The sequence below is a fragment of the Molothrus aeneus genome, chromosome 9 (genome assembly GCF_037042795.1).
Source record: "Molothrus aeneus isolate 106 chromosome 9, BPBGC_Maene_1.0, whole genome shotgun sequence".
Classification (NCBI taxonomy): Eukaryota; Metazoa; Chordata; class Aves; order Passeriformes; family Icteridae; genus Molothrus; species Molothrus aeneus.
In genome coordinates this window covers 19,292,130-19,307,591 of record NC_089654.1, presented here as the reverse complement: position 1 = coordinate 19,307,591, position 15,462 = coordinate 19,292,130, and the positions used below count along the sequence as shown (strand labels likewise).

General features: G+C 37.9%; 1 protein-coding gene across 1 annotated transcript in view; it reads right to left on the bottom strand.

Moving 5' to 3' along the window:
- LOC136560394 (uncharacterized oxidoreductase ZK1290.5-like) overlaps positions 1 to 15,462 on the bottom strand; it is a 46,753-nt gene that overhangs the window by 4,371 nt on the left and 26,920 nt on the right. Inside the window, exons 4-7 of the mRNA XM_066556201.1 lie at positions 8,952 to 9,043; positions 3,664 to 3,846; positions 3,066 to 3,125; positions 792 to 893 (exon numbers count right to left, since the gene is read on the bottom strand). Coding sequence (XP_066412298.1) covers positions 798 to 893; positions 3,066 to 3,125; positions 3,664 to 3,846; positions 8,952 to 9,043 — 431 coding nt within the window. The 3' untranslated portion in view covers positions 792 to 797. The remainder of the gene's footprint in view (positions 1 to 791; positions 894 to 3,065; positions 3,126 to 3,663; positions 3,847 to 8,951; positions 9,044 to 15,462) is intronic.

The window sequence follows — 15,462 nt, the reverse complement described above, 5'->3', positions numbered from 1 at the left end:
AAATCTAAACTAATTCTCAAAAAAAGCTCCAAAAAAACTCACCCCAATTTCCAGTAAGTAATAATAAAGATGTCTTTTTGGCTCTTGAAGATTGCTGCTCACCTCTTGGCCCTGCAAATAGTTTATTTGTACCTGGACTTGGCTGGGAAGATTTCTGCTTTGGTTTATCTACAGGCTAGTAACTAATATGCATAGAACTCTCTGAGTCAATGCCATAGTAATGCTGTGATATGCATAAAACTTTTTGGTGATCCTCAGATATTATGTATTACAATGAAATTATATTTTTCATGGAGATTTGCAGGATATTGTACAACATAAATACTGTTATGATAATGGCATTAACTTTTTTTTATCCACTTTTTTCTTCTTCATATATTGTGTCTCTCTAATAAAGTATTTGAAAAATTATTTCATACCCAACACCTATATGACACACTAACAGGTAGCACTTTTGCCCTATATTTTTCAAGGCGTATCTCCTCATTTGAATTAAACAGCCTGATGCTCTTTAATATACAAAGGGATCTGTGGTATAAATAGGAGTCTTTGCATGGACTTCAATGGATTGAGGAACAGCATTTGAGATGGAAATCTAAAATCTCTTTGAGGGTTGTACAAAAGTGTTACCCTCAAAAATATCTTTTGTCTGTTGCCAATGTTAAGGATTTCAAATCAGTGATCATTATCAGCAGACATCACTATCTTGAGTAGATTCTTACTGTAATCTGCTCTGAATTAAAATTACATGGTACTCACTGATCCCTGAGAAAGCAAAGAAAAGCTCAAACCTTGATTCACACAATAAAACTTGGATCCCAGGAAACATGTCTCCCATCATGCATTCCGTTCAGAATTTCAACATCATCTTCTGCTATTGTAAAATCAAACACCTGTGGGAATGCATATACAGTTCACATCATGAGCACAGACAGAATCAACAACCTCACATATATTCTAGTATTTAACTGGTCAAGGTTCACTTTCATGTGAGGCCCAATTTTTATATATTTTTCCTTCATAAAATTCTTATATTTTGTCATAGAAAAATACTCCATCAAGCTGACAGGCTCCATTGGGTCCTTTGCTCCTTTAGTGACTCATGTTTATTTGCGCACTATGTTAAGATGGTTTTGCAGCACTCTGGCCTCAGGCAAGGTTCCAAGACAAAGGCAGTATCATAGCTGTTTTTGACAGCACTCTCTATTGTCTCTGCCAGAGGTAGGTATAGGAATATCCTGACAGCAATCTCTTTGGGAGAATGAGCTCAGTATTTCACTTACATCCCAATGTTCAGTTTAGAGTGTTACAGTTCTCTTTCTCAGAACTTTAGACAAAGAGAATTTTTACAAGGTATTAGGACATTCACAAAGCTAACAAGCCAAAGGCTGTGTCTGTCTTTTCTATGACTCTACTGTGACAAAATTTGCACAAATCAGCTAAATAGAGAAAAAGTGCCACAGTGCCTCAGTACTAACTCAAACTGGAAAGCATTCACCTGTCTTGAAGAACACAGGTTCTTACAGCCACTGCCTTCTCCTGTGGCCACAGCTGCAATGTGAATGATAGTGTCAGTGCTTTCTTAGCAGGTGTCCTATTGAGACATTATCATCAGGCAGTTGCTTCTGTTCTCTTTGTCAGAGCTCTTCTGTGCTAAATAAAAAGATTCTGTGGAGCCTGAACTGTAGCCAAATGAGCTCCTCCCATCCTGCATTATCCAGCAACCACTGTTCTGGAATGATCCTTGTAGTCAAATCTCATTGCTCTTTCAAGCCTTTTAAGCTTAAACCAGGGACCAGTCCCAGAACTAGAAACCCTGTGTTTTATATACTAAGGGTTTAATGAGGACCAACTTGACCAGAAGTGGTAGAGACTCAGGCCAACCCAGAAACATGAGGGAAAGAAAAAGAAGGGAGGTGTGATAAACAACAAAGACTGTGCCAGTTCTTTCCGCTCTCCACCTTAAGTGTTTCAAGTTTGGATTGTAACACATTTCCTGAGTTGTGTGAAATGAATTGGTGGTGCCATTGAGTAAACTCTGTAAAAAAATGAAATTAATCTGGATTTCAAATATTATTGGGGAAAATAAAAGTATAAGGAAGGATTTTCAAACTGGTTTTGTTCTCTGATCTGGTTCCCAATACAGTACCACAAGCAGCTGTGCTTGTACCACAGAAGGCAGTGTGAATGTCAGAATAAAAAGTCAAGGCAGAAGCTGTATAAACAGGCATGGCCACCTGCAGAAATTCTCACGTATATTGATTCACACCTCTACACACACACACACACAAAAGGATAAAAACAGCAGATGGAAGATTCCTGTCTTCTTGCAAAGTTTCTTCCAGATTTGCCACAGCAGTTCATACCCCTATGATATTTTTGGAAAGAAGTTGTGGTTTTGCCTACCCTAAAGAAAGAACATTTTCAGATTAGAGAAACAGAGAGACAAAGCAAGTAATGAATTAAAACCATTTGGTATGAAAAGAAAATTTAGAAAAGGTGCGGGGGAGGAATCACACTGCCAGTTCTCATTCATTTCCACTTTTCTTTGTCCAGCCCCTTCATGCTGGGACCTTTTCTGCACATTGAGTAGAAGGAGAAGGTAGGGGAAGAGTCAGGGCAGGTAGGACTGTGATTTCCTTGGAAGGTCTTTATGTTGGAGCTATCCCCAAGTGAGTTTTAAAGCTTTCATAAACTGTTATCCATAGCATCCAAACTCCTTCCATTTGACCTATGTGCCTATCACAAAAAGGATGTAACCATAGCCAGATTAGGATGTTCTACAACCAGACAGGTAATAACCAGAGCTATTAATTAAAAAAATCAACTGCAAAAGGTCTTCTATGGATTTTTCTTTATTCACAGTAATTAGCTCTCCAGGTATTTTCTGATATTTGTGAGTTACAGTTTCTTTCCTACATTGTGGTCATTTCATGGTACCCATTTGCCAATTGTGAATGAGTTACCCCAGTATAAAACTGGTAAGGAAAATGGGAAGGCAACCCAAAATATTAAAAACTCTCACTTGGATGCTAGCCAGGCTTGAGTGCATAACCAAATCTTACCTTGCAGTTTTCCTCTACCCGTTCTGCCCTTGTTGACTTTGGAATAGTGACAATCCCATTCTGAAAAGAATTATGCTTCTCATCAATAAAATGTGCAGATTTAAAGAAAATTATCTATCTTCAAGCCATTACAATGAATTCCTCACATCTTCTGAGGTTCTAATTTCAATTTCTGGGGGACACTGACATTTTTCCATGTCATTTGCAACTGCAGTTACAAACACTGTGCTGATTTCCAACACACTACATGGTTTATATCAACTAAAGACATTATTTCACTGCTTAGTACTTCATATTCAGTGACAGAAATGGAATGATGAGGAATACTGCTTGTAACATCTACTTTGGAACATTTCTTAGTGGTGGCTCTTATTCTGTACAACCAGATTATTTATAATAATTAATATTTGAAATACTGGCATGATGTGTGTACTACATTCTAAATTTCCAGTACAGCCACCAGTTCACACAATATCAACATACTGAAAGCAGAAATATCTTCTGGTTTAAATAAATTCTGGTTTGATGCACAAACCCCAAACAATTTGCATTTTTTTCCTGAGAAAGGAGACACATTTTTATTACCACCCTCCATTACCTGTATGCTCCAGCGTATGCAAATCTGTGCTGGAGTTCTGCCATACTTCTTTGCCAGCTGAATGATAGTAGGATGGGTGAGTGCTTCACCTTTGGCTAAAGGACAGTAGCCTTCAAAAACAATATTTCTGCTCCTACAATAATCAACCAGCTCCTGAGGTCTTTGGAAAGGGTGGTATTCAACCTTAGATAAACAGAAATAAACTCAGTAAAAACCCTGAAAACACATTTTGTAGAAAACATCAATGAAAATGAAAATAATTTCTCTCTTGTTTTAAAAATAGAACATGAGTGAATTCACTGTTTCTGGGAAGTAGGCATAAGGTATTAGTTTTAGAAGATACATGAAGGGTATTATTCAGATATTTTACCAATAATTGGCTCAAAAAGTTAACTGCATTTTATATTTCCCTCAGAAACCAGGCACAGTTGTCTGCCTGACCTGCAGCTGGACTTTCACTATTGCTCTACTGTTAAGAAATATATACAAATGAACAGTGGAAGTCAGCATCAGGTCACTTTTATTAGTATTTTGAGACTACTTTCTCTTCCCCAAATCTATGTCCTTTCCTGCTTCTTTACTAATGATGCTTTCAAGTGATCTTTGAGTTGCCCAGGCAAGAGGAGGGGGCTGAGCAGGGGCTGGGTTTGCAAGGGACCAACCAGAACAATTTGCTTAGGGTGAGGACCTGACCTTGGAAGCAAAGCCTGTTGGCATGGATTGCACATGGCAAATCCTGTGTTGTGTGTGGTGTCACCATCAGCTTGTGCAGGGAAGCAATCACACTGTGGAACTGGATGTGTGAAGGAGACTCTTTGTAGGAAGGAAGATCACAAATTGCCAAGACCCGGTTAAAAGAGGAAAAGTAACAAGCTACAAAGACACGGTTGTTGGGAGCAAAAGGAAAAAGAAGTTATTGGACAGTAATCATCTCAGAGGAGAGACATATTCTGGCATGTAGCTAAAACCAGAAAAGAAACTCTGTGATGTTCCTTAATAAGTTATTTAAATAAGTATTTTACAGTCTATTCATTGTAAGAAGCATACATTACTCTGCATTTAGATGAAAGTGGGTAGTGTTTGCTTTAACAAAATACAAAATCATGTGATGCATTTTTATGACTGGTCATCAGCATTGTTCCAGGTACTGAACTCTTACGCATTTTGAAGAAAAATACTCTTCTGAGCAATCACCTCAATACGTGGAATCTGGAAAATTTCTTCTGCCATAAAGAGGACAAATGAACATTTCCTGTTTCTCATCTTTAGTACATGTTGTCTTTTCAGACAACAATAGCCAGGAACAATGGGCTGGCAGTCATTCAACGTGAGCTAAGAAAAAACTGTGCCCCTGGAAGGCTGGGCTGAGTCAGCCTAAAGCTGCTATGATCTAAATTACTAGGTGGACTCGGGAACAAGGTTCAAGCAGCAGACATCCATGTCTTCAACCTTTGATGTTTCTTGACCTTTGAGTACCCTTTGTATTTCATGTGTGTATGTGTAAGAGCAGTGCTTAGGTCATACAGTTATTCCCTTGTTTGCACCTGAGCTGGATACGAAATATTCTCATTGTATCTATGCAGGACTAGGAGGGGAGAAGTGAAAGAGCAAGCCAGGTGTATTACTGGATTAGTAAAAGAGTAATAAGCAATTCTAGCAGATGTTCTTTACAATAAGTATAGCAAATAACGCAGTTCAAAAATATTAAATAAAAAATTATGTATTTAGGACCAAATCCTGAAACATCTGCAGTGCCTCTATGTCATCATGTGACTTATTCAGCATTTATTACTAATTAAACTGCAAGTAGAATTTACCTGCTGGTCTAGTAAGACTCCAGGCAGCACAGTTTCAGGTCACAGCAGAAATGTTTAAAGCAAGAGCAGTATGCTGAGGTATCACCTGAAAGCTTCACAAGCAGAATACATAGCAACAACTACTTCCCACCTGAAAAGATCATACTTTGTGCCTTTCACTGAATCCAGAGGCTCCTGAATTTTGTGAATAGAATTTTTGACATTTTGACACATACAGTTTTGTGTTGGTAGAAGCAAGTATTTTTCTTCTTAAATATATTACTAAAATAATCAAATGCATCAAATAAAATAAGCACTTATTGAATTTTTTTTTTTAATTAAAAAATTCTGGAAGGTTTTAGCAGCATCTGCAAGGCACTAGGATCCTGAGCTACAAGAAGCATAAGGTGAGTGGTCAACATATGCTTCCCCTCAAAATAACAATTCTTGCTTCCTGTCCTGCCTCACCCTTGCTATTTTTGTCACCTTTTTTGTCAGACTTTTTTCAGGCAAGGACTGTCTGTCACATGATGGCAGAGGAAGATCTTGATCTTTTCTGGCACCCTACCCTGATTCTGGCATATAAAAACTGGCATCTGTTTAATAGAACAGTTTGCAGTTCACATTACAGAACTTCACAGCTGCTACATGCCCAGCCACAGGAGACCTCCAGCTAAAGCACTGTTTTCTTACAACAGTCATAGCAGATGGGGAAAAGCTGAGCCTAATAACAACCCTTACACATGGCCCTAGAAAGTCAGACCTCAGATGATGATGCCTTACTCCTTCCACCCTGCTGTAGTCCTTTTCACATGACAAAGTTCGGCGCATCTGGAATTCAGTAATTTTCTCTATGGCAATGCTGTCTTACAATTTTTTTTCTCTTAATGAAACTGAAATACAAGCCTATGAGTATTTTATAGAAGTTTTATATATAGAAGAACAATTCAGGTGAGTTTATGTACAAAGGGGTTGTTTTCTAATGTCTTACATGCATTTATACCTTGTACAAATTTACACAGTAGAGCTCAATATTAGTGGCAATATCAACTATGTAAGTAAATCTCTCTGAGGTCATTACACAGTAATTCACACTTCTCCAGGACTGGAAAAGTGTGGAGAAGTGCACACTTCATCATCATATATTGATGAACATTCCTACAAGGAATTCATAGAGGAACAGCTTATATTTGGGTTCAGTGTATCACATTAGTAAATGAAACATATATATTTGTTAAGTACTTATAAAATGTATTTTTTCCCACAATGAGTGACAGGGCAATGAAGCTTTAGAGAGACTTCAGATTTCTCTGAGCATAAATCAGAACTTCCTACTGCCAAGTCAATTACAAAACTCTGGCACACAAACCTGGAACTAGGTTGTAAGTTTCACTCTACATGATGCTAGAATAAAGTACATTTTCAATCATTTTACAGTGTTTACCGGCATTTTTAACAGTATATTGAAGGTGCTTGCTTATTAATAAATAACTTAGCAATACCATATTCTTGAAAAGACAGGCCTTGCCTGCCTCTTTAAAAGACATGACAATACTGTTTTTTCCCAGGAACTGAGAAGAAAGGCAGTACTTGAAACTTGGTTTGTAAAACAGAAGTATTGCTTATTTCTCCTGCCTTCCTGCTTTCTCCCCTTCACAGATAAAAAACCCAACTTTCAATTTTAACATCATAAGGGAACTGTTGTAATTGTAAAAACACCCTGAACTCTAAAAGGGAAGTATTTTTCCTCCATTTGTTTCTTCAATATTTAGACTGTATCCAATGACTCTTTGCAAATGTTTTATATTTAGTAAGCCCATTGAAACAGTACACTATTTTATGCATAAATATAGCAGAAAAACTGTATTATAAATTGTGGACAGTGAAATAAGAACTCAGTACAGCATTTCCATTTTGAATTTAGAAATGCATTATTTATTTGATGGTACTTAAGTAATCTTACCATCAGACTCAGTAACTCTCCAACACTAAGCAAGAAACAGAATACATACTTTTTTGAGGATAAGCTGAAGTATGGTTTATAAAATTCCTTTAACTCTAAAAAAATATGAATTGATGCTATAACAAAACTGTTTCAGGTGGAGCACTTGGTAGTGGTATGGGTAATTCATTGTTGATTTTTGCTTTCAATTCACAACTGCTGTGTAGCATCTCAAAAAAATTACTAGCAGGGGCCCTCTCACACCCCTCGGTATCACCATCACCTCAACTTTTTGTATCTTCTTTTTAGCCTCAGTAAAAGCAAATAGCACCAAGAAACAGCTTGTGTCCATGAACACCATTGAAAAAGTAAGACTGGTAACATTTTGACACTGTGGGTAAGAGGAAATTTCAAAACAAAAGCATTATTTTTTCCTTGCAGTGATTTAGTAGAAAACTGAAAAGCTACTATTATTTAACAGGCAGTACCAATTCATGCCAAACTCTAGTAAGTCTTTGTACATGTGTATTTCTTGAACCTTGGTAAATTCACCAATTATTAAACAGTCATCAACCTGCCCACCTTAACATATATTTCCATGGTTTATTTTGAATAACTGGATTTAAATATTGTGTATGGGTTTATGCTTATTTAAAATTAATTAATTGCCCTTTAGTAACCCTTCGTATAGTGGACAGCCAAAATCAGAGTTGTTTGGTACTGACAGTCACACTCTGAGCAACACTTTCATGGCTGTGAATGACATTAAACCATAAACAGCTGCCAGAAGTCCTGACCATCTGTACAAAGGGGAAAACCCTGTGCCTGCACCCCATCCATTCCAGTTCCCACATCCATGTCAGCATACACACACACTATCTGGCAGGAGGTGGAAGGAATGGGAGCATGAACTTCCAGCACAGCTGTAGGCAGAACCTGCAACAAGGGAACGTTTGTCGAGTGTCCTGGCAGCCTGCCGGTACGTAGGTGGCCATCCTAGATCTGCCTAGGGCAGCAAAAACATTCTGCCAGGGCTGTCACAGCACCTGCCTAAACCAGGAGTTCACTGAATTCATGTGAACTAGGAAATGAGGGGGGAGCAAGGGAAGGGCACCCTTACATGGATATGTAATTAACTGACTCTTTCAGTGTTGCTTACAGGAAGCACAAAAGTATTCAAACAGAGGCTTTCCAAAAACTGGTTCACTCTGAAGATGCTAAATGTTCTGTGATTCTTGAATTTTATTTCTAAACTGTTTTATCACCAAAAAACTGTCACAGGGACCATTTGTTTCTGTCTGTGTATCCAGACACAAACAAGTAGCCTGGGAGAAACTGGGTGGGGAAATTTGAGGAAGAACTTCCCTACCCTTTGGGTCATCTTCTGGAATGGTTTTCAATATGCAAATAGAAATGAAAAAAGAAATTGTATGACTAAGGCAATAGTCTGGGTGTAGCCTTTCATACATAGGAGTGGGAGGATGTTGCTAACCAAAAAAACCAAAATAAAAATTCAAACCCAGATACTTTAAATACATGTATCCACTCACCTGATTAACATGTGGAGTAATCACACAGTCCTCCTTTAGTTGCTCAAGATGGCTGATAAGAAAATTGCTTACACCAATTGATTTACACAAACCTAAAGAAAAACAGAACAAGAAAAAAATTTAGGACAATCCTGACTACTTGGGTGGATGATATGAAAAATAACACTTTCAAGAGACAAAATTATTTTTACATCATTTCTGTAGAGCAAAATACCACAAAGGAACACAGAAAAACGGCACTGAAATCTAGTTTGACAGTGTTATCTGAAAACATGGTTCTGTCACAGTCACATTAGGAAATCATTTTATAATCTAAACACACTGGAAACTCCCCAGTGTATAAAAACTCCAGGATAAATTCTGGGAAAGGCTAATGTAGTATAAGCAAAGAACAATTGGACTCCACCAGAATGAAAAGAAGGAAATGGTGTTCCAAGCAGCTTGCCAAAACTAAAGGAAAGTGGAACATTTGCTGAAGACTAATAAGGTGTGAGCAATACAACCCAAGGACATGCAGCCCAAACGAACCATGTCACACTGCCTATTTTCTATTAGATCATTACAAGAGGTTACGTAAAACTCTGTGTAAAATCTTCACGTTAATAAGCAGTGCCTAGCAAGAGCCTTGAAGGTTAAAAATGTAGCTGGATTTCTCAGCTCCTGTTGACAAGCAAATGAAGTCAAATGGGACCTAGGTGATATGAAGGCTACTTTTTAAACAAACCTCAAGTGTGCATGCAGTGAAGAAATTAAGAGCTGACAGGCCAGAAATCAGATGTCTTCCTTCAAACCTCAGATGTGATAAAAGCCAACTCCCAGTCCTGACCTGCCACCACCCCTCAGCCCTGACCTGTCTGGGATAGTTTGGTCCTTCTGCTTTGCTAAGCACAGCTGGCAAGGAAGGCAGCTGGGGCTAGGCTAGGAAGGGTCTCCTTAGGCTGTGGAGGCATTCTGTGGACCATAGCTCAGGCTAATTTCTTCAGTATGTGAATTTTGTCTGCATTGACTTGAGCTGCATTTCAGTTTGTCACGCTAAACTGAAAGTCTGTCTCGGTGTGAACACAGAAGTCTGATCACTGTTGTTAATCCAGTATTTATTTGAGCAGACCAATTGTATAAAATGCATAGACATGTGTGTATCTATATACAAAAAAAAGAAATTACATTTTTCTAGTCCTCTGTGAAATTCTGTAAGTGAAGTTACAGCTTACTGCTAATTTGTATAAACAGATTGTTGAAGTCCTAAAAAAAACAAAATCAGCTTTCACACATTTTAGCAGCATAAGCTAAAGCATAAGCTGTGGCAAAAAAACCCGCACACATACTATCGCTTTTTGATGTGCTTCTTTCGTGGAATACCAAAAGAAGAAAAAATATATTAACAACTAAAATTCCAGATGTCTTTCCCTTATAGAAATTACCATTGTTCAAGGTGTATAACATAATTAGGTTAAAAACCAGCACTATAGTGATTTACATAATTTGTATGTAATCTGCCAGAAGGAACAAAAGCTGAGCTTTTGACAAACAACCCTAGACTGTCAACACTAATAAATCATTATGCCACAGCAGTCAGAAAAACACAGCTTTAACACAATGGTGAACCAAAATATTATACACTATTGTTGAAAGCTAATAAGGAGTTACAAAAACATGCCATTATTGCCCTTGAAGAATAAAGCTTTAATTTCAGGTTGAAATAAAACAAAATTAAGTCACAGACATGAAATATTACATTTCCACAAAAAGCTTCCATTTTTTCCCCCTACAGTATACTTGAAGATGTTTTGCTTCTAGCATATTTCTCACAGGAGACTTTGAAGTCTGCTCCATCGTGTTAGATTTCCCATCAAGACATTTCAGGTCATTTATGTTTTGCATTAAAAGTCATCTGAGTCATTCCTACTAAAATCAGTATTATAGCATTCATGTGTTCAGAGTGATGTCCCACAGAGAAAGCTTAATTCAAAACTCCCAAGAAAGTAAATATTCTCCCAGAAAACAGAGAAATAATTAGAATTTCAATGTTTTTATAAAACCAGTATTTTCTTAAGGGAAATTTTTTTAAGGGAATACACTTAAAACATTTCACTTTCATTAAATACACATACTTGTTTGGGTGAAGTTAGAACCCTTCATATCAACTCCATTGCTTTGGTGTTAGTTACAGTTTACTGCATGACAGTTAAAGTGTTTTGACTTTTGCATCAAATTCCAATATAAAATATAAATAGCAATTAAACAATTGCTCAGTCTAACTGTAATAAAAATCTTATTTCAATGCATAATGGAAACAGGAATTCCAAACACTGGAAAGAAGAGCTTAAATTTGTATAATCAGTCAATGGATTCTACTCTAGAGAATTGCTTCTATTTGCCTGATGGAAAATTAACACAGTTGCTCTGCATTGTCCAAATCTCAGAAAGACTGCCTTTAAGAAAAGGATTATACAGAATTATGTCCATATTTACATCTTCTGGATTAATTCAGAAGAATGAAGATTTAAGAAAAGATGGATAAGAAACAGAAGGTCTGGTTAGCTCCTGGCCTTATATGACAAATTTACACTTGTGACTATGTGACTATGTCTATCAAACAAGATCCATGGAATTATATCAACAGTAGAAATAAAAAACATGCATATTGAGAAATTTGTGAAAAATGGTCCTGACTCATTGCCTGGAAACAACCTGGGAGATGCAGGGGACATATTTCCTTTTATTTCCTCTCTCATGGGGCAGCAACAGAGGTGAGCTCCCCAGCACTCCTGCCATGGGTCTCAAAAACACCAGAATGCTCTTGAAAATGGGGGCAGGCTGTTTTTTGTGGTTTGTTGGGTTTTTTTCCCAATTTATTGCCCGTTTAGAATGTTTTAAAACTTCATTTCAGACAATTCAGGCAAAATACATGTTGTTATAGCTGTTGTGATTGCAGGTGGTTTTGAAGTCCATACTTCTTTTTAACTTAACCATTTTAACTAGTCCTGAAGTTCAGGTTTCCTGAGATAAAAGTTTGCAATATATTAGCTATAATCCCTCTAGAAAGTACTCTTAAAATATACATTTTAACTATCTTATTTGCAAACCTACAGAGCTTTGACTCGGAGAGAAAGCATCCTCCTTATCTGCTTGAGGAAATGATTGGTCTGGCCCCTATGAAGCAGATTTTGAGAAAGTGCCAGGTGCAATAAACAAAGAGTTTGCAATTCCCCATTAGCTCCCAAAGGCTCCTGTTATATCTTCTGAGGCTTTGTTCTATTCCTTGCGACTCTGACTTCACAGGCTCAAAGAAAAACGTAGGAACACTGGTTCCTTTATGCATGCTAAAAACTGACTGACCACAATGCTGGAACAGAAAATTTCATCCAGCTTTGAAAGCCTATCATAAAACTCTGCAAGACACATAAGAAAACATATGGGCAAAATAACAGTTGATTATAATGGAGAAAAAAGTAAGGATTTTTTTTATTCTCCACAAAAAATCTTGGCCCCTATCACATGGGTAATTTCACCACACTGTATTTCTCCCAGCTACTGTGAAGCACTATATCATGCTAATGGACTGGTTTGCAATATAGTTGAGTATTAAGCTTAAAGTATTTTGTATTGCAACTTAGAGAATGACTGGGTATTTTTATCTTTACTCTGCATAATACCTAATTATACAAAGTTTGATGGGCACTGTTAGTCTTGCAACAGAAAAACATAAATATACTGTCTTGGCACCACGACCCTGTTTTAGTACAATAGTGAACCTTATCTTTCTCCAGCACTACTACAGACTTTTATCAAACTTCTAAATACGCTCTGGAATATTAAATGTACAAAGTTCAGATCAAAAAGATTTTGTAAATTACAAAACTGGATACCAGGTTTGTGGAGCCCATTTTCCTCCCCCTCCCTGCTGCTCTACATGAGTCAGAGCAAGGGAGAATTCCCACGTCGAGTGAACAGTGCCCATTCTGTTATATCTTCTATTCAGGCCACAGAATAAAAACACAAATGGATCTACTTTTCACAAGAGGTCAACTGCAGTCACTGTATCTTTATTAAGGAAGGTTGCACAGGTTGGAAAGGTCCACATTCTCTCTGATACACACGCTGGGTGTAAATTGCACTACTCATAGAAACCCTACAAGATTTCATTTTAGCATAACTTGCTACATCAAAGCTGTAGGCTTAGAGTGGCCCACATGCAGACTGAAAGCCAAAGCCTTGATAAATAAAGCAGACTACTCTTAGAATCAGTGAGGAATTAACTTCTAAATCTGTGAAATAACACATGTTCCCACAGCACAGGCTAAAGCACACTGACACTAGAAGGCTATGTGCCCCTCTCTGAGACACACAGGAAGACTGTGGCAAACTGCAAATACAGAAATTGTACTTCCTCCTCCGAAGGATTTCTTTTAGCCTATTCACTGCCACAGTACAGGTGCTTGTCTGAAGTTCTGTGACCATCACTCCTGCTACACATCCCCTGTGAACCATGATAAAGCATGAGGACAACAGGAGGGCAGGCATGAGTAGAAGTCCAATTGTTAACTTCCTGACTGAAAACTCATTACAAGCAGTCAGTTTCCACAACTGTTAAATGACTAACTAAACAGCAAAATGCAGCATAGTACTGGCTTAATGCACATTGTCTCTGACCACGACTGCTCATTCTAACTACTTCAATGCAATGTTATTTTAGTCATGTTGACATATTTTTATCCTTATAGTTGACATTATGAACCAGACCAGATTAAAAAAACCCAATCCACTACATGGGACAAAATCAATCCCACCATACCTTATTCAATAATGCTACCACACACTGTGACTTGAAAATGTGATCAAAATCATCAGCAACTCAGCTACATAATAGAATAGAATATGTACCCCTAAAAGTAGCTCTTTGGAGGTATTACAGACAAACATAGGTAAGATATATTAGAATGTATATATATATTCTACATAGTTTGTTGCCCCTATAGATATGATGGCATGGTTTCCTGAACTGGAATACTTTTTGGACTTCTGTATCTGAGAGGATAATGATTCCCAAGTGCTATGAATAACAGCAACCTAACTGATGTTAAGAAATCAACACTGATTTAAAATAGTTAAAAATCTAAGGTTTTTCTTCAACATATGCAAAATAGATAAATTATGCCTTTTCCACAATCATGTACATTATTTATTGAGAAAAAAAGTTATTTTGGACAAGGACTTTCCTTTGAAAGATATTTCATCATTGCCTTCCTCACAAGAGTTCTTGTATTCACACTGGGACCTCTTGGCACATCTGTATGGGAACACAACTCTGACCATTTGCTTTAAATCTTTTTGCTGAGCTTGCTTATTTACAGCTTTGACAAAAAGGATTCACTTGCTAGCAGGAAAGGCATAAACTGCACACTACAGTAAGTCATGAAACAAAGTCTTCTGAAGGTTTATTTTTACTCTTAGAATTATCCATTAAGTCCTTGACATTAAGAAAGCAAAATGAGCAAAACATGAACACAGATGTTAATGCAAGTTTAGATTCATTCTCACTTTCCCATCTGCACCATAAGAACTTTCTCTATGGTAATTTCTTATTTTTAAATGAGATACTAAAATTAGGAACGTTTCTTTATGATGTTTAACATAAATATGTGTAACATTTTTTTCTTGTATCTTTATTGCTGTCTTATGGGATGAAAAGGATGTGGTGCAAAACCCAAATCTTCACCAATCTGAAACCATCTCCTCATGAAAACTGTGCTTCTGAACTGTGCTTCTGACAAAAACAACCCACAAGAGATCATCTTGCTGACCAAATTTTATCAGAAAAAGAAAAAAAGAACTGTTTCTAGGCAAGTCACTTGCTTTTGCTTATTGTTGCGGTTTCCTGTTTGACCCGTCCCAGCCCCCCCAGGTGCACCAACCTTTCCCCCTCCCCCTTTTGCCCTCCTGCCTAAGAGCTGTCCATCAATCTTAACATTCCAGCAGGGCATCATGTGGTTGGCAGATGCTCCTCAGGTCTGGGCTCATTGGCCTGTCCAAGTGTCTGTATCCCAGGACCCTTCCTCTCCTCCCACCTGGTTGGCCCTCACCTGTCCCTCCCTTCGCCCTGTCCCCGGGGCTTAAGAGGACACGAGACCATGCGGCTGGGGTGTCTGTCTGGAGCTGTTACCACATTCAGAGGTCTACCATGCTGAAATAAAACTCTGGATTTAAGCTCTATGGCAGAACCTGCTTCTTTTCTCTTCACTGCTGCTTGAACCTTTTCCACCAAAGGTAAACTGAGTTCCTACTTTGCCTGGATTTGTTCCGAGTGCCCAGCTGCAGCACCCAGCCAGCCAAAGGTATCTCTGCGGTGAAAACACCACAGCTGCAGCCTTTGGTCCAGCAGCGAGGCCAGACGAAGCCAGGCAGGACACCCCCGGAAACATAGCTTATTAAAGCTTCAGTGAAACTTCTGAACACACATTCACATATGACTTCTACTACCATAAACACACTCGAGGCAAATGTTTTGTGG